This window comes from Hydra vulgaris, chromosome 03 (genome assembly GCF_038396675.1).
Source record: "Hydra vulgaris chromosome 03, alternate assembly HydraT2T_AEP".
In the NCBI taxonomy this organism is placed as follows: domain Eukaryota; kingdom Metazoa; phylum Cnidaria; class Hydrozoa; order Anthoathecata; family Hydridae; genus Hydra; species Hydra vulgaris.
In genome coordinates this window covers 49,549,599-49,564,380 of record NC_088922.1, presented here as the reverse complement: position 1 = coordinate 49,564,380, position 14,782 = coordinate 49,549,599, and the positions used below count along the sequence as shown (strand labels likewise).

At 26.4% G+C, this 14,782-nt stretch overlaps 1 protein-coding gene and 1 long non-coding RNA gene across 2 annotated transcripts; one reads left to right on the top strand and one right to left on the bottom strand.

Annotated features, from left to right (window-relative positions):
• Nucleotides 1-7,437: 7,437 nt before the first annotated feature.
• LOC105846314 (putative fibroblast growth factor 1) lies at nt 7,438-9,041 on the bottom strand. The gene is made up of 4 exons (XM_065793536.1): nt 8,917-9,041; nt 8,506-8,773; nt 8,085-8,188; nt 7,438-7,931 (listed from the first exon to the last, which is right to left on the bottom strand). The coding sequence occupies exons 1-4, from the start codon at nt 8,953-8,955 to the stop codon at nt 7,710-7,712; spliced, it is 633 nt and encodes a 210-aa protein (XP_065649608.1). The 5' UTR covers nt 8,956-9,041; the 3' UTR covers nt 7,438-7,709.
• A 275-nt stretch (nt 9,042-9,316) lies between these two features.
• On the top strand, nt 9,317-14,268 carry LOC136078242 (uncharacterized). Its single transcript, XR_010637631.1, has 2 exons — nt 9,317-9,490; nt 11,957-14,268. It is a non-coding gene; the product is annotated as an uncharacterized LOC136078242 (long non-coding RNA).
• The last annotated feature ends 514 nt before the right edge of the window (nt 14,269-14,782 follow it).

Below are 14,782 nucleotides of genomic sequence, written 5' to 3'. Positions count from 1 at the left end.
TGGCTTTATGGTAAAACAGATGAAGAAAGAAAACAATTACTTGAATATTTAAGAACTAAAGTAACATTAATGAAAAGCAAATATGATGAAAGAAAAGAAGCTCTTAAAAAAGATAAAGCTATGCACCTTCTAGCAAAGCAAGAAGAACAAAATCGAGAAGAAATTAAACTACAACATAAAAAAGTTGCAGCTTGTAATGATTTGATAAACTTAAATGTAAGGGCATGGATATCATTAGAGGAAGCAGAGGAAACAGTTTCTTATATAGAAGAGCCATTGAAATCAAAAGTAATCCTTGCTCAATTTAATTTTTATTACATAATCTTAGATGTCGATTGTGACAAAAAACTTTTTTGTAAAACAATGGTAGAAGGAAGCAAAAGGATAAACTTGTCTTCAGAGGAATTATATCAAAATCTTATTATTATTATTCAAGCAAATTTAACACCAAACAAACAATCTTTAAATAATATAAGTAATAATTTAAAGCCTCGTAAAATACGTGATGCAGCTGTTGAAAACATAAAAAAAGAATTAATGGAAAAAATTCAAGATGCAAGACTTAACAAATTAATAGAGCAACAAAAAAAGCACTCCTTATCAAAATTTATTAACAATCCATCTGATTTTGTAGGTTTTTCTATACAACATCGTGTTAGAGAAGAAGATGCTCATGAAGTATCTTGGAAACATAGGCAAGTTGTTCAAATTGATCAATTAAACGGTAGACGAACTACATCCCTTGTTAAGTATAATAACGAACCTGATGAAGTATGGTCATTTCCTTTACTAATTGATTTTGAAAAAGGTAATCATATTCTTTGTAGCTAGGATTACAAGGTAATTTAATTTAATGTAAATTTAGAATAATGTTATAGTATTTATTAATCTTATTTATTTTATTTTTATGTTCCAATAAAGTGTTTTTACTGCATTTGAGTTCAGTGGTTTTTATCTTTATAAATAGTATGAATCATATCTGATATGTTTATCTGTACCAATTTTGTTTAATTTTTTGTTGTTTATTTGCAGCTTAACTGTACATTATTATTAAAAAAAAAAAAAAAAAGCATATGCAAAAATACTATTACTTTTACATGAACTGCCTATCAAGTAAAGGAAAGAATCCAGAAAAGGAGGGCTAACCTTAGGCAACATGACAGCTCACTGATGGAGTGCAAAGTCATTGGTGCACTTCGTTAAGTAAGTTAGACAATTTTGTCTAATTTATGAACGGAATAGCCAAAGCAAATTATGTATAAAATTGCATAAATTTACAGATATGATGTCTGCAAAGTTTTGAATGAATTTTGAAAATTGAAATTTCTGTATTCAAATAATTTGCAACATATAGTCAAACTTGGGTACAATAATAGTGCGATAATTTATTTCGAGGAAAAAACGATTTAAGACATCTTTAAAAAGGGGTGGCACAGTTTCTCACAAATTATAAAACGCCCCCCGCCCCCCCCCGCCCACCCCCCACCCACCCCCCCCCCCCCCTCCCCCCCACCCACCCCCTTCAATTGTGGACTCGAAAGTACACAACCAAATAAAGCCAAACACAATAAAATAGAACAATTCAACGAGTTTTTCATTCATTGTTTTCAAAATTTTTAAAAAAGTTAAAAGCCCTAACCCCATTAAAAAATAGAAATTTATCGTAGATCTTTTATCTACGATAAATTTATCCATAAAATATTATCGTAAGTGCTGAAAACAATAAATTAGTCAAAACACTAGACTATAAGCGGTTAAATCTCTTTTTGAATTTATAATAATACTGAAATTGTTAACAAGTCGTTGACTAAAATCTTTTTTGTTTGTGTAAAAATAAATTTTAGATTTATGTTTATTTTGTACGTATTTTGACGTTTTCGGCCTGTTTTATTTGGGTCCACGTTGTTCAATTGATAATTTATTAAAGAAAAATAAAATTAATTTATTTTAATAAAAATAGTTTAAGTTAATATTTATCATCAAAGTTTTGTTACGCTTAACGTATTATAAATTAAAACATTTGAAAATTTATTTTGTACAAAAAAATTTAAAACATATTCAAACATATTATACTGTTAATTGACTATTTCATAGTACGTCTGCGTTTAACCCTCCAAAAAATTCTACTTATGAATTGTTCAAATAATTTGGATTTATAATTTAATTTCTAATAAAATTTTATTATTAGTTAGTTTACGCAACTTTTTGTGCAAGAAAAAAAAAAGATAAAAGCGTTTTTTTTGGGGTGCCAAAAATTTAACGAGATACTTTAAGAAAATATTTCATAAAAAGTCTATGAATTGAAAATATTTAAACACGTATATCTTTGGAACTAAATAAGCTAGAGAGGTGGTTGAAACCATTTTGAAAATGAAATATAATAAGGAATATAATGCATTTAATATAAAAAATATTTACATTCGCTATAAATATTGCCTAAACTCCCTATTTGAGGGTAACTTTTTAAATAACCTGTCTGAAGAAAATATAAATATTTTTCAAGAAACCCAAATGAACTTAATTGACACACCATATATTGATCCTTTTGATTTTAAAATGATAAACGATCATTGTTCTTTTTCAGTTTTGCATATCAACATTAGAAGTATGCAGCAAAATTTTGAGAAACTAAAAGAATTTTTAAATATTATAAATTACACGTTCGACTTTATAGCTCTTTCAGAGACTTGGCATGATTTTGAAAATTCTCTTGAATTAAATTCTACTTTTAATTTGCCATCTTATAAACTTATTAGTCAAACAAGAGGAAATGGAAAAAAAGGTGGAGGGTTAGGGCTTTATGTCTCAAAAAAGCATGATTTTAAGGTAGAAAATATCTTATGCTTCTCAAGCGATAATTACGAAAGCCTTTTCATTGAAATTGTAAATAAAAAATTTTGAAATATTTAAATTGGATGCGTTTATCGTCCACCAAGTGGCAAAATCAAATCATTTCAAACTTTTACCGAAAATACGGTTGAAAAAATAAATAAAGAAAATAAAACTTTATACGTTATTGGAGATATGAACCTTGATTCTCTAACCTATTCAAAGTCTCCGAAAACAAAATCCTTTTTTGATATGCTTCTTAAATTTAATGTCTTGTCAGCAATTAATAAGCCAACACAAGTGTCAAAAACCTCGGCAACTGCAATAGACAATATTTTAATTAATAATTAACTGGAAATGGAATTTGAAACCGAGATATTTATGACTGATATTAGCGATCACTTTCCGATGTTTATAAAAGTAAGAAATTTAAAAGCCATGTCTGATTGTGAACCAAAAGTTATAAATTTGAAAAAACGCAATCTTAAAACGAGTAATACTAATGCATTATCGATTAGACTAAAACAAGAAACGTGGTCCAACGTGTATAGATGTCATGACACAAACGAAGCTTTCAATAATTTTTTAGATATATTCCTAGATTGCTTTAATGAAACCTGTCCTCAAGAGAACATACAAATTAAGACAAAAGCAGTTGCCAATCCGTGGATGGATAAATCACTGATAAAATGCTCAAAAAAGAAGCTAAAACTCTATAATAAATTTAAAAAACATAAAAACACTGAAAATGAGATAAACTAGAAAAATTATAAATATTTTTACCAAAATCTTATCAAAAAGACTAAAAATAAATACTACAGTAATCAAATCGTTAAATGCAAATCTGATAATAAGAAAGCGTGGACCATCATTAATGAGATAATGGAAAGGAAAAAAATAAATTCAACTTCTTTACCAAAAAGAATTAATATTAACAACACTGACATATTCTGTAAAAAACAAATCTCGGAAGAATTTAACAAATATTTTATAAATATTGGCCCTAATCTCGCTAATAAAATAAGTCCAACATCTGATTCATTTAAATCTAAAACCCGCAAATAACGCTATCATGTATGATAATGAATTCAACTATAAAGAATTCGAAGAAGCCTTTTCCTCTTTAAAAAAAAAGAAAGCACTAGGGTTTGATGAAATAACTAGCGATTTAGTTATCTTCAATAAAATCAGTCTAAGCAGACCTCTGATCCATATATTTAAGCTATCAATAACATTGGGGATTTTCCCTAATGTAATTAAATTAGCAAAAGTAATTCCTATTTTTAAATGCAATGAACATTCAGACATAACCAATTGTAGACCTATATCAATACTTTCTATATTTTCAAAACTTTTTGAACGTGTAATTTATAATAGAATCTATAATCACCTCATTAAAAACAAATTTTTTACCCAAACCAGTTTGGATTTCAAAAAAACCTCTAAACAGAGCATGCAATCATTGAATTAGTTAATCAAATAACGTATGGTTTTAAACAAAACAAATTTACTCAAGAAGTATTTATCGACTTATCAAAAGCTTTTGACACAGTTGACCATTGCATCCTATTAGATAAACTAAAGCACTATAGTATAATTAATAAAACTTACAATTGGATTAAAAGTTATCTTACCAATAGAAAACAATACGTGTGTAATATACAACCTGGAGTTTTAAATGTTTTGTGTGGAGTTCCCCAAGGATCTATCCTTGGTCCACTCCTATTTTTAATTTATATAAATGATTTTTGCAATGCATCTTTAAAACATGTCATGTTTGCTGATGATACAAATATCTTTCTTACTAACAATGATATCAAGAAATTGTACTTAGATATGAATATTGAACTAAATAAAGTAAATAATTGGTTTAGGGCTAACAAACTCTCACTTAACTTAGAGAAAACAAACTATATATTATTCCATAAAAAAACACAAGAAGAAAACCTTCCTCTTAACTTGCCTGACCTTATCTTAAATGATAACTTAATTAAAAAACAAGCCAGTATTAGATTCTCAGGAGTTTTTGTTGATGAGAATCTATCCTGGCTTCCTCAAATAAGATATATTCAATTTAAAATCACTAATGTAATTGGTATGATGTATCGAGTTCGCTCATATATCAATAAACAAAGTCTCAAACTAATATATTTTGGACTAATTCATTGCTTCATATGCTATGCAAACATAACATGGGCGAGTACGCAACCATCAAAACTTAAAAAATTTATAGTCTACAAAAACATGCTAGCAGAATCATTTACTCTAAAAATAAGCGTGAATACGCCAAACCTATAATGAAAGATATGAAAATGATGGATATTTATGAAATAATTATCAACCAGCATTTAATTTTTATGTATCGACTCAATAATAATCTCTCTCCTGCAAACTTTAATAACAAGTTTGAACTAAACATAAATGAAAACTATTATCTAAGAGCAAATATTAGTAACTAATATAAACTGCCTCAAAACTTTAATAAATATGCTGAATATAGCATTGCATATCGAGGACCAAATATATGGAATAGTTATCAAAAAGGATTCAAATGTATGGCAAAGTCATTAAGTTCATTTAAGTTTCTAATAAAAAAGGAAATTTTTAAAATTTGAGAATCAATTGTGCTTAAAGGGATCACCAAGTAATTTTAATTATTTTAGTATTTATTTTATTTGATCTTTTTTTGATTAACTGATTAGCGCAGCAGTTTTATGCCCATTATGGTTTTTTAATTTAATATCTATATTCTATTAAAAATGTATAAAGATGCTCTATGAAAAGATTGCGATGACGTATTGTCATTTTCATCTTCTTTGAGCCCCTGTCTGTTTAACTCTTTATTTTATAAAGATCATTGTAAAAAAGAACAGTTTTTATTTTTTATTGTGTATACAAAAACGGTGCATGTTGGCAAGATTTTACTGTCTTCTTTGTATCTACGGACATATTTTTATTTTTTTCTTGTATATATATGTTGATTATTTATTGTTAAACAGCAAAAAAAAAAAAAAAAAAAAAAATTAAATCGACATATGGATTTTTCAAAGTCGACTAATTTTGACTTTCAACTAGTCTACTTCTTGTCTATTTAGTCAAAGTTAATAACAACACTACTATTAACTACTGATGTTAAGTTATGTTCTTATGTAAGTTATGTTAGTGTATTTTACAAATAGAGTACTCAATGTTTTTAAAGATCAGAGCAATAATAAATTAGTAAAAAACACTTATCTAGTTGAAGAAAAAAGTTAGATAATATATATATACATATATATATATATATATATATATATATATATATATATATATATATATATATATATATATATATATATATATATATATATATATATATATATATATATATATATATATATATATATACAGACATTTGTCCTACATATGAACCTAAAAAAATTTGGAACATTCTTTTTGTTTAAAAGTTAATTATTTCAAACATTTAAAGACCTTCCTTCGCCACTGCATTCATACATACATAAAGGGTAGGAAGATCACATACTGCGATTTTCCGCAAAACCTTTTACTCGTTTCCGTATAAAATGAAATGATACAAACGTTTCCACAAGAAATATAAAATAAATGATTTTAAAAAGTATAAAATACTAAGAACAGAAGTATTTTATACTAAAAAGTTTATATATATGTATATATATATAATATATATATATATATATATATATATATATATATATATATATATATATATATATATATATACATACATATATATATATATATATATATATATATATATATATATATATATATATATATATATATATATATATATATATATATATAGTTTAAATAAAGAAAAAAAAAACATTTTCATTACAAATTTCATAGAGAAAAAAAAATCAAAGCAAGCTAATAATATAAATATATATGCAAAAGATGATGCAAATTTTATGTCCAGTGATGGATTCAGTGGAGAGGAATGAGGGTATGCATCCTTTCCCCACTAGAAATAAAAAAAAATTCTGTAACTTTAGAGGCCCTTTTGTCGATTTAAGAAGTTTTATTTTTCACTGGTTATGTCATACTAATAAAAATCTAAAGGCATAAAGATAAAAACTTTTCAAGCGTACATCTCTAAAAAATAGCGTACATCTCTAAAAAATCTCTAAAAACCTTCTAATATTATTATATCGAAACATGTTTCATTGTAAAACATGGTTTATTTTTTGTGATTCAAATCTAATGTAGTTTTAAATGCAAACACGAAACAATTTTGTTCAAAAAACTTCGAAAAAAAAAATTACTTTTTATTTGAAAAATTGTTTAAAAAAAAAATTCGGTATTAGCGGTTAAGTGCAACATGTGTCATCCATGCCTAGAAATTAATTTTTTTTAGAGTAAAAAATTTGATAATAATAAGTTTTCTTTAAAAAAAAAAAGTGGTAATGTCAGGGTTTTTTCAAAAAGCTGCATTTATAAATGGGGAGAACATAGCAATAAAACTACATAATGAAGTTTAACTCAGGTATGCCAAAACTATTATTTTTCAGACAGCTCAAATAAAGACGCGGTTAAGACATAAACGTATAAGAAACTTTCGTATTTTTTTTTTAACAATCATTTTTTTTTTACAGAAACATAAATATTAGATAAAATGTCATAAATAAATACTATTATTAATAAAAAGTATGATGCGATAATAGATATAATTTTATAACAATAAATATCGATATAATACAATATATAAAGAATTAAACTCCTAATATTTTAAAAACAGTTATAAAATAAGTGGGTTTCTTTTAAATATTTGTTATCTACTGCTAACTTTATCACTTAAAATTGTTTTTCGATTTACTATTCATTTATTTAAATAATTAAATTACTTTATATTTAAAATTCTATTTACGAACACAACTTCTACTAGTATTAGTTGGTATAAGTAAAAATTGAGAACCGGACTGACCGGCTGCTGTTCGGTTGGCTTTACGAATTTTTCCGTTTTTCCGCAAGCTTAAGAACAAATCATAGTACTCGTTAATGTAATACTTTACAGAAGCAAATGTTATATACCCATTCTCTTCTAGGTAGTGATAAAACAATGTCTCGTCAGACTTTGTTGCCTATAATAACCAAATAAATAAATACAAAACAAGACAAAAATAAAAACTAACGAATAAATAATTAAATAAATGCAATTATGATGATGCCATTTTATGAAAATAAGTATATGAAATAATATAGAAAATTCAAACGTGTGTATAAAAATGCTTAACCATTATCTGGATGTTTCCTTTTTTATCCATTCCCAGGTATTTGTTGGTTTCAGCGTGTTTTAACATTACAACGCTTGTACCATAAGATTGTATCTCGAATATCCCTAATTTAAATTAAAAATAAAAAAAAATTAAATTAAACGTTAAATTATAAGTTATTTGTGCATATCAATGCACTTAAGATAATGCTATCAGTAGAGATTTGGTAGTTTGCCTGAAACCTTGTACCGTGAAGGTCTGCCCGAAATGAACTCTATGACCTTGAGGTTAAAACAAAAAAACAAAAACAAAAACAGATGTATGTAAAATGGTGTTTTAAACGTATTTTGTTATAAAACTGGCAGAGTTGTATATAAAATATGTTTGTTAATGCAATAAATATGCAAATAACATTTAACGTATCAAAAAAAATAACATTTACCATTAATACTATATGGAGAATTAATGCCAACAACTTTGCTATTTACAACAGCAAGATCCAAACCATTTCTGCAGCGAGCATAAATGACACGACAGTTTGTCCATTGGTTTAAAGAGTAGGAAATACCTTTGTTAACAAGAATTGGTTTACTTTGTTTTGATTGTTGCCAGTTAGACTTTTGAGCTGCCATCCATTCTTTGTTAATAGATTCTTCTATATTTTCAATAGTCAATAACAGTTTGGATGCGCTTCCCAAAAATATCAGGTTCTATAAATAAAGAAACCATCTTTACACTAATCTAACCGCGGAAATATTATAGTTGATAGCTGAGTTGACATTTTTCATTTTAAATTGAAAGTGTTACAGAACGCTAAACAGCAGTAAAATAAAAGTTGGTACTTTTTTCTTACCATATATATAATGATACCTTTGATCAATTCTCTGTTCATTTCTTTCAGAACTTTGTTTCAGAAAAATTTAAAGTAGCTTTTAACTAGCAGTTTTGTAGAATAACACTATCTAGGTGGGATATATGATTTTTTCTTACCGGAACAGATTATTATTAGAAACATAATTATTAACGGAAGTTTTAAAAAAAAGTATATTTGAGTGCTAATGACAATGCGGAAAATACGTTTGTCATCTTATTAACTCGATGCCATGACATAAGAGCAGTCTTTTCCTTAAAATGTTAAATGAAAATCTGCGGTTGTAGGAAAAGTTAGGAAATCTGTCTAGTATGAACCTAAATACCAATTAGGTCATTTTGCGCTTTATTAATTTATATATCCTTAAAGCTGAGATGTTGAATGGCATGATTGCTAGGAGTTTTGATAGACGAATAAAACGTCACTATAGACTTTAGCGGCTATTGTTTTATAAAAAAGATAATGCGCAAAAAGTTTAAATAATATGGTTTTATTTACAGCGTTTAATTTATTACAATTAGTTTTGAAATTGGTGACAGACAAAAAATAATTAAAGGTGAGAAATCTTTTTTCTAAAGATAGTTGAATTTTAGTTATTTTAATTTTTAACATAATCAAAACTTTATTACCAAAAAGATTAGTTAATATATTCTATTAAATAAAATAATTTTTTTTTTAATCAACATTTTAGTTTTAAAATTCCGCTACAATATTCAAATTATTAAAATTGATTTTTGAATGTTACTCAAGAACTATTTATTTGCCTTTGCAAACCTTATTTTAAATGTTCAGTAGATTTTTGCAAATAAATATAGGAAATAGTTTTAGAGTTTTCAAAATATTTACTCACTAATTAGAAAAAATAAGTCTTTAAGTTGTTAGAAACATCGAATAGAAAAAAACGATCAAATAAAATATTACCGCGATAGTGGTTAAGAAAGTTTGTTTTTCTCCATTACCATCAAGATTATCTCCTTAAGTACACGTTAATTATTTAGAAATTTTTTTTTTAAAAGTACCCCTGTCGCAATTGTACTTAATGTAATTGTACTTTATAAAAGATAACTGGATGATTTACTTTAAAATGGAACAAAAAATTGTACCACGCATACTAAAGTTTACAAAAACAAAGCATTTTACTTTTCTAAAATTTAACTATATTCTGCAACAAAATAGTTTTTGTATCATTTCCTAATGTTACGTTTTATGAGTTTGGAATAATTATGAGCATTTGAAATGAAAGTTTTAAATAAATATAAGCGTAATTTTTTAATGTTACTTTCTTTATGTTTAAATGTAAAAACAATCTATTCACTGTACCTTTTCATAATTTGTGTACCGAAAAAAAAAAAGAGAAACTATATGCAATTAACGAAATGATAACAAAATTCCTCAAGCTAATTTTGAAATATATTGTATTTCATTTCGAGTATTTATTTACTATTTTGACTTCGCAATTTAAAAAAAAACTTTTCTTTTTAAAAAAATTTACTTTTTTCTTTGATGATATATACATTATATTATTCGTTTTTTAAATCTTTTTCTTTAACATTTTTTTCTCTTGAAACACTGAATAAAATACCTGAAAATTTAACATTATGTAAATCGTTATTTAACGCTTTTTTATAAATATACATTAAAGCTGTATAACAAATCTTATGTTTATAATTATATTTTATTATTTATATTTATAATTTATAACAAATCTTATATTTAAACGGAAACTTTATTTTTTTTTTTCAAAATATTGTTTATATTTTTAATTCTAATTATTTGTTATTTTAAGGTGTAATAAATACAAAATAGTACAATAAATATTACTCCTAAAAAAATTGCTTATTTATTTTATGAATATTTTATTAATATGAAATTTTAACACGCAATCAGAGGTTTACTCGACACAAGACCTTACGGTTTGCTACCGTAAGTCCTCAGGGCCAACGATACCGGGGAGGGAGGTAGGGAAAACTGGTCTACCCTCTCCATCCCCCTCACTTTTTTTCAAAAAGACTTTTTTTTTTTTGAAATTTCTAGATATAGAGGACTTTTTTTCAGAAATTGACGACTGTGACCCTCCACTTCGAAAACTTGGTCCTTGCGTTCTTATATTTTACAATTTTATTTAGCGATCGTGTAAATTTTTTGTATTCTTGTATTTTATATTTTATAACAAATTGTTTTTTTAAAGATATTTAAAGAGCAAAAAATTTAAAGAAAAAAAACAGTAGCCCTGAAAAAATGTAATTTTATAACACGAAGTATACATAACAAAAACTTTTTACAAAAAATTATTGTAATAGTAAAATGATAATAATATCCGGTTATATTATGTTATCCGGGTATTTTATGTTACCGTCAAATCTAAAAGGTAATAAAGGAATGCAAAACATTCCATTTCAACTAATCTTGATACTCTGTATTTCAATGCACGATGTATTTGCTAGCAAATACAAGTTCAATATATATGTGTATATATATATATATATATATATATAGATATATATATATATATATATATATTTATATATATATATATATATATATATATATATATATATATATATATATATATATATATATATATATATATATACATATATATATATATATATATATATATATATATATATATATATATATATATATATATATATATATATATATATATATACACACACACACACACTAATTATCTAGTAAACCACCACCTGCTAAATAATAACCAATATGGTATTCAAAAACACCATTCAACAGTACACGCTGTAGTCAAACTTGTCAACGAAATTTTAAATGGGTTTGATAACAATAAATACACTTTTTATATACGATTAAATACAATTTTTTTAAAAGCGTTTAACACAGTTGACCACGAGATTCTTTTTTATAAACTGTATACTTATGGAATAAGAAAGACAATTTAAAATGGGTTTACTTTTGTCTTAATAATCGGAAACAAGCTTTATCATATAAAAACACAGTAACACGACTTGAAAGTATTACTTTTTTTTTTAATTTTATTTAGGTGCCCCAAGAAGTCCTTACGGTCTAATCACAGAGCACCGCGGATGAGCATTTAATTGGAAGTTCACGCCTCCTTCCGAACCGATGTCGCAAGACTTGCCCAGAGTTAAAGTTTGAACCACGGATCCTTTGTTTCTGAGGCAAGTGCGCAATCACTGCGCCACGACTGTTACTTGTGGGGTCCCAAAAGGATCAATTCTTGGTCAATTGTTGTTTCTTGTTTATATTAATGATATCTACTCATCTTCTAACATACTTAACCTCGATCTTTTTGCTGATGATACGCAAGTATTCTTTAGCCACACAAACATTGCCCTATTGTTTAACACGGTTAATCAAGAACTTGAGAATCTGAACAAATGGTTTAAGGCAAATTCAAATTTTAATTAAAAAATGTCGAAAAAGGTAATTCTACTCTTTTTACAAAATGATCAAAATCAGAAATCCTCCCTTCTTCCTCCCCTTAAAACTACCTGATCTACTAATTGATAAAACTAAACGGGCATACTCAATCAGGTTTTTGGGTATATTTCTTAATGAACATATTAGCTGGATTAATCATATCAAAGTAATAGAAAATAAAATACCGTAACATGGGTTACTTTAATCCACTTTATTGCAATTTTTAGATTTAACGATCAATTTTGCTCTATTTAAAATTTTTTTTCAATTTTTCATTCAAAATATTTTTAAAGATATCAACTTTTAATTCGAGCTCATTGATTTAAAATTATTAACAGATAAACTTTTTTGTTCTTCAAAATGTGGCATAATGTTAACCTGGGTTGGTGTTTCTTTAAGCCATGTATACTTATTGCACTGTTTTGTTTCATTTTTTTACAAATTACTTAAGTAAATACCTTCATAATGATAGAGCAAGTTCTTACCTAAAATTTACATCAAGAAATACTTCTGTTTTGTTTAAATAATTGTCCTCAGATTAATTTAAAGTAAAAGAAAAATAGAAATCTGAGTCAGGACAGATTCCTTTTCCTGGTGGAACATTTGGGTTTTTTTTTCGCTTTAATACTGAAGTTCCAAGGTCTTCACGATTGTCGTTCAAATGACTGATTAATGTTTGTGAAATAAGGTTCTTTCCATGAATTCAAAACAGTTTTCCATTTACTTTTTAGTGGCCTAAAATTGGCAACATCTAGAGGCTGTGTCAAATGTGACGAGTTAGGAGGTAAACACACAAATACTATGTTGTTTACTTGACACAGTTTTAAAACATTCTGACTAATGTGTGATGATAAATTACCCCCAATGAGAACTTTTTTTCCAGTTGTTTTTTTCAGTATAGGAAGCAGGTGAGCAGTAAGCCACTCCTCAAATATGACACTATCTAACCATCCATGTTTTGTGCGATTGTACCTAGTTCCATGGGGTCTGTTTACAGTCCACGTTGACCACAGATTTTCTGATTTGTAGACAACATAAGGTGGTATTGTACATCCAGCCCAATTACGTTTTATATTAGCTGCCAACCGCGTGGTAAGCATAAGATGTCTTTTTAAAAATAATTTACTCCATTTAAGTCCTGGAATAATATGGGGTTACTTTAAGTCCGGATTAAAGTAACCCCACTTTTACATAAAAACTAATTTAAATGTGATTAGTTATTTTTTTTCTCACTTCTAAATAAAAAAATAGTTAAACAAATATTCTAATCTTTTTACCGAAGTGTTAATCTAGCAAACTCAGAGATTTTTTTATCTCTGTAGTGTGTGCGATAATAACAAACCACATAAAAGTTCTGCCAAGTGAAATTCACTAGCAAATTCAGTTCATTTTTGACATCCAACTTAAAGTTAAATTGTTTTGTGTGTGGCAAAGGCAGTATTATTTCATAACAGAATTAATTAAATTAAAAAAAAGAAATAAACGCACCTCTTTTTAAACGTTTGAACAGGAGAGGCATGAAACTCAAATCTTCTGTAAGTAGATTCAAGTAGGACCGCAAGGCATAAAGTAACCGCGTATTTACGGGTTACGGGTTATGGGTTACTTTATTCCGTAAAGTATTTACGGCATAAAGTATTTAAGTGTTACGGTATCTAAAATTATTGGTATTATGTATAAAACAAAACTTCTCCTTAACACAAGTTATTTAAATTTATTTTGCATTTATTCATAGCTACACCAGCTACTGCAACATAATCTGGGCATTTACTTATCCTTCGAAGTTAAATACGATCTACAAAATACAAAAACGAGCAAGTCACTTGATATTAAATGCAAACAGATATTCTAGTGCAAAACCGCTACTAAATCGGTGTGCTTTATGTTTATGAAATAAATATTCTTAACATACTTCTTTTTGTGTTTAAGTTTAAAAATGGTATTCTACCAAGCATTTTCTCAACTTACTCTTTTTCTTTAAACCACAAATACCAAACTAAATACTCATTAAACAACTTTATTATACCAAAAACATTATCAAAACAAGCTGATTTTTCGATATCTAGCTGAAAGCCGCGGTTATGGAGGGTCGCGGTTACGGAACTTGCTTTTAACAAGTAATATAAAAACTTTAACTTCAACTCAACATTTTAAACGTGCAACAAAACAACACTTATTTGATTTTGATACAAAGCAATTATTAATAATTAAATATTTTTAATTATTTACATATTATTTATAAATCTAAAAACATATTATAGATTATAAATATAAGTATAGAATAATTTTAATAACTAATTATAACAAATATATTCAGTCCTAATTTTAACTTTATTGTCTAGTTTTACTTTTAAATAATTAAAAACTTTTGTTAATCTTAGTTATTTAATGTTTTAAAAATTGACGCAACATCTTTATTTATCTT

What these genes read in the sequence shown, in the direction of transcription:
- LOC105846314 (XM_065793536.1), bottom strand. Translation starts at nt 8,955, where the DNA reads ATGAACAGAGAATTGATCAAAGGTATCATTATATATATG. An exon ending in AAGGTATCATTATATATATG is followed by an intron (nt 8,774 to 8,916) that starts GTAAGAAAAAAG and finishes CTTTATTTATAG; the next exon opens with AACCTGATATTTTTGGGAAG. An exon ending in TTCTCCATATAGTATTAATG is followed by an intron (nt 8,189 to 8,505) that starts GTAAATGTTATT and finishes AATTTAAATTAG; the next exon opens with GGATATTCGAGATACAATCT.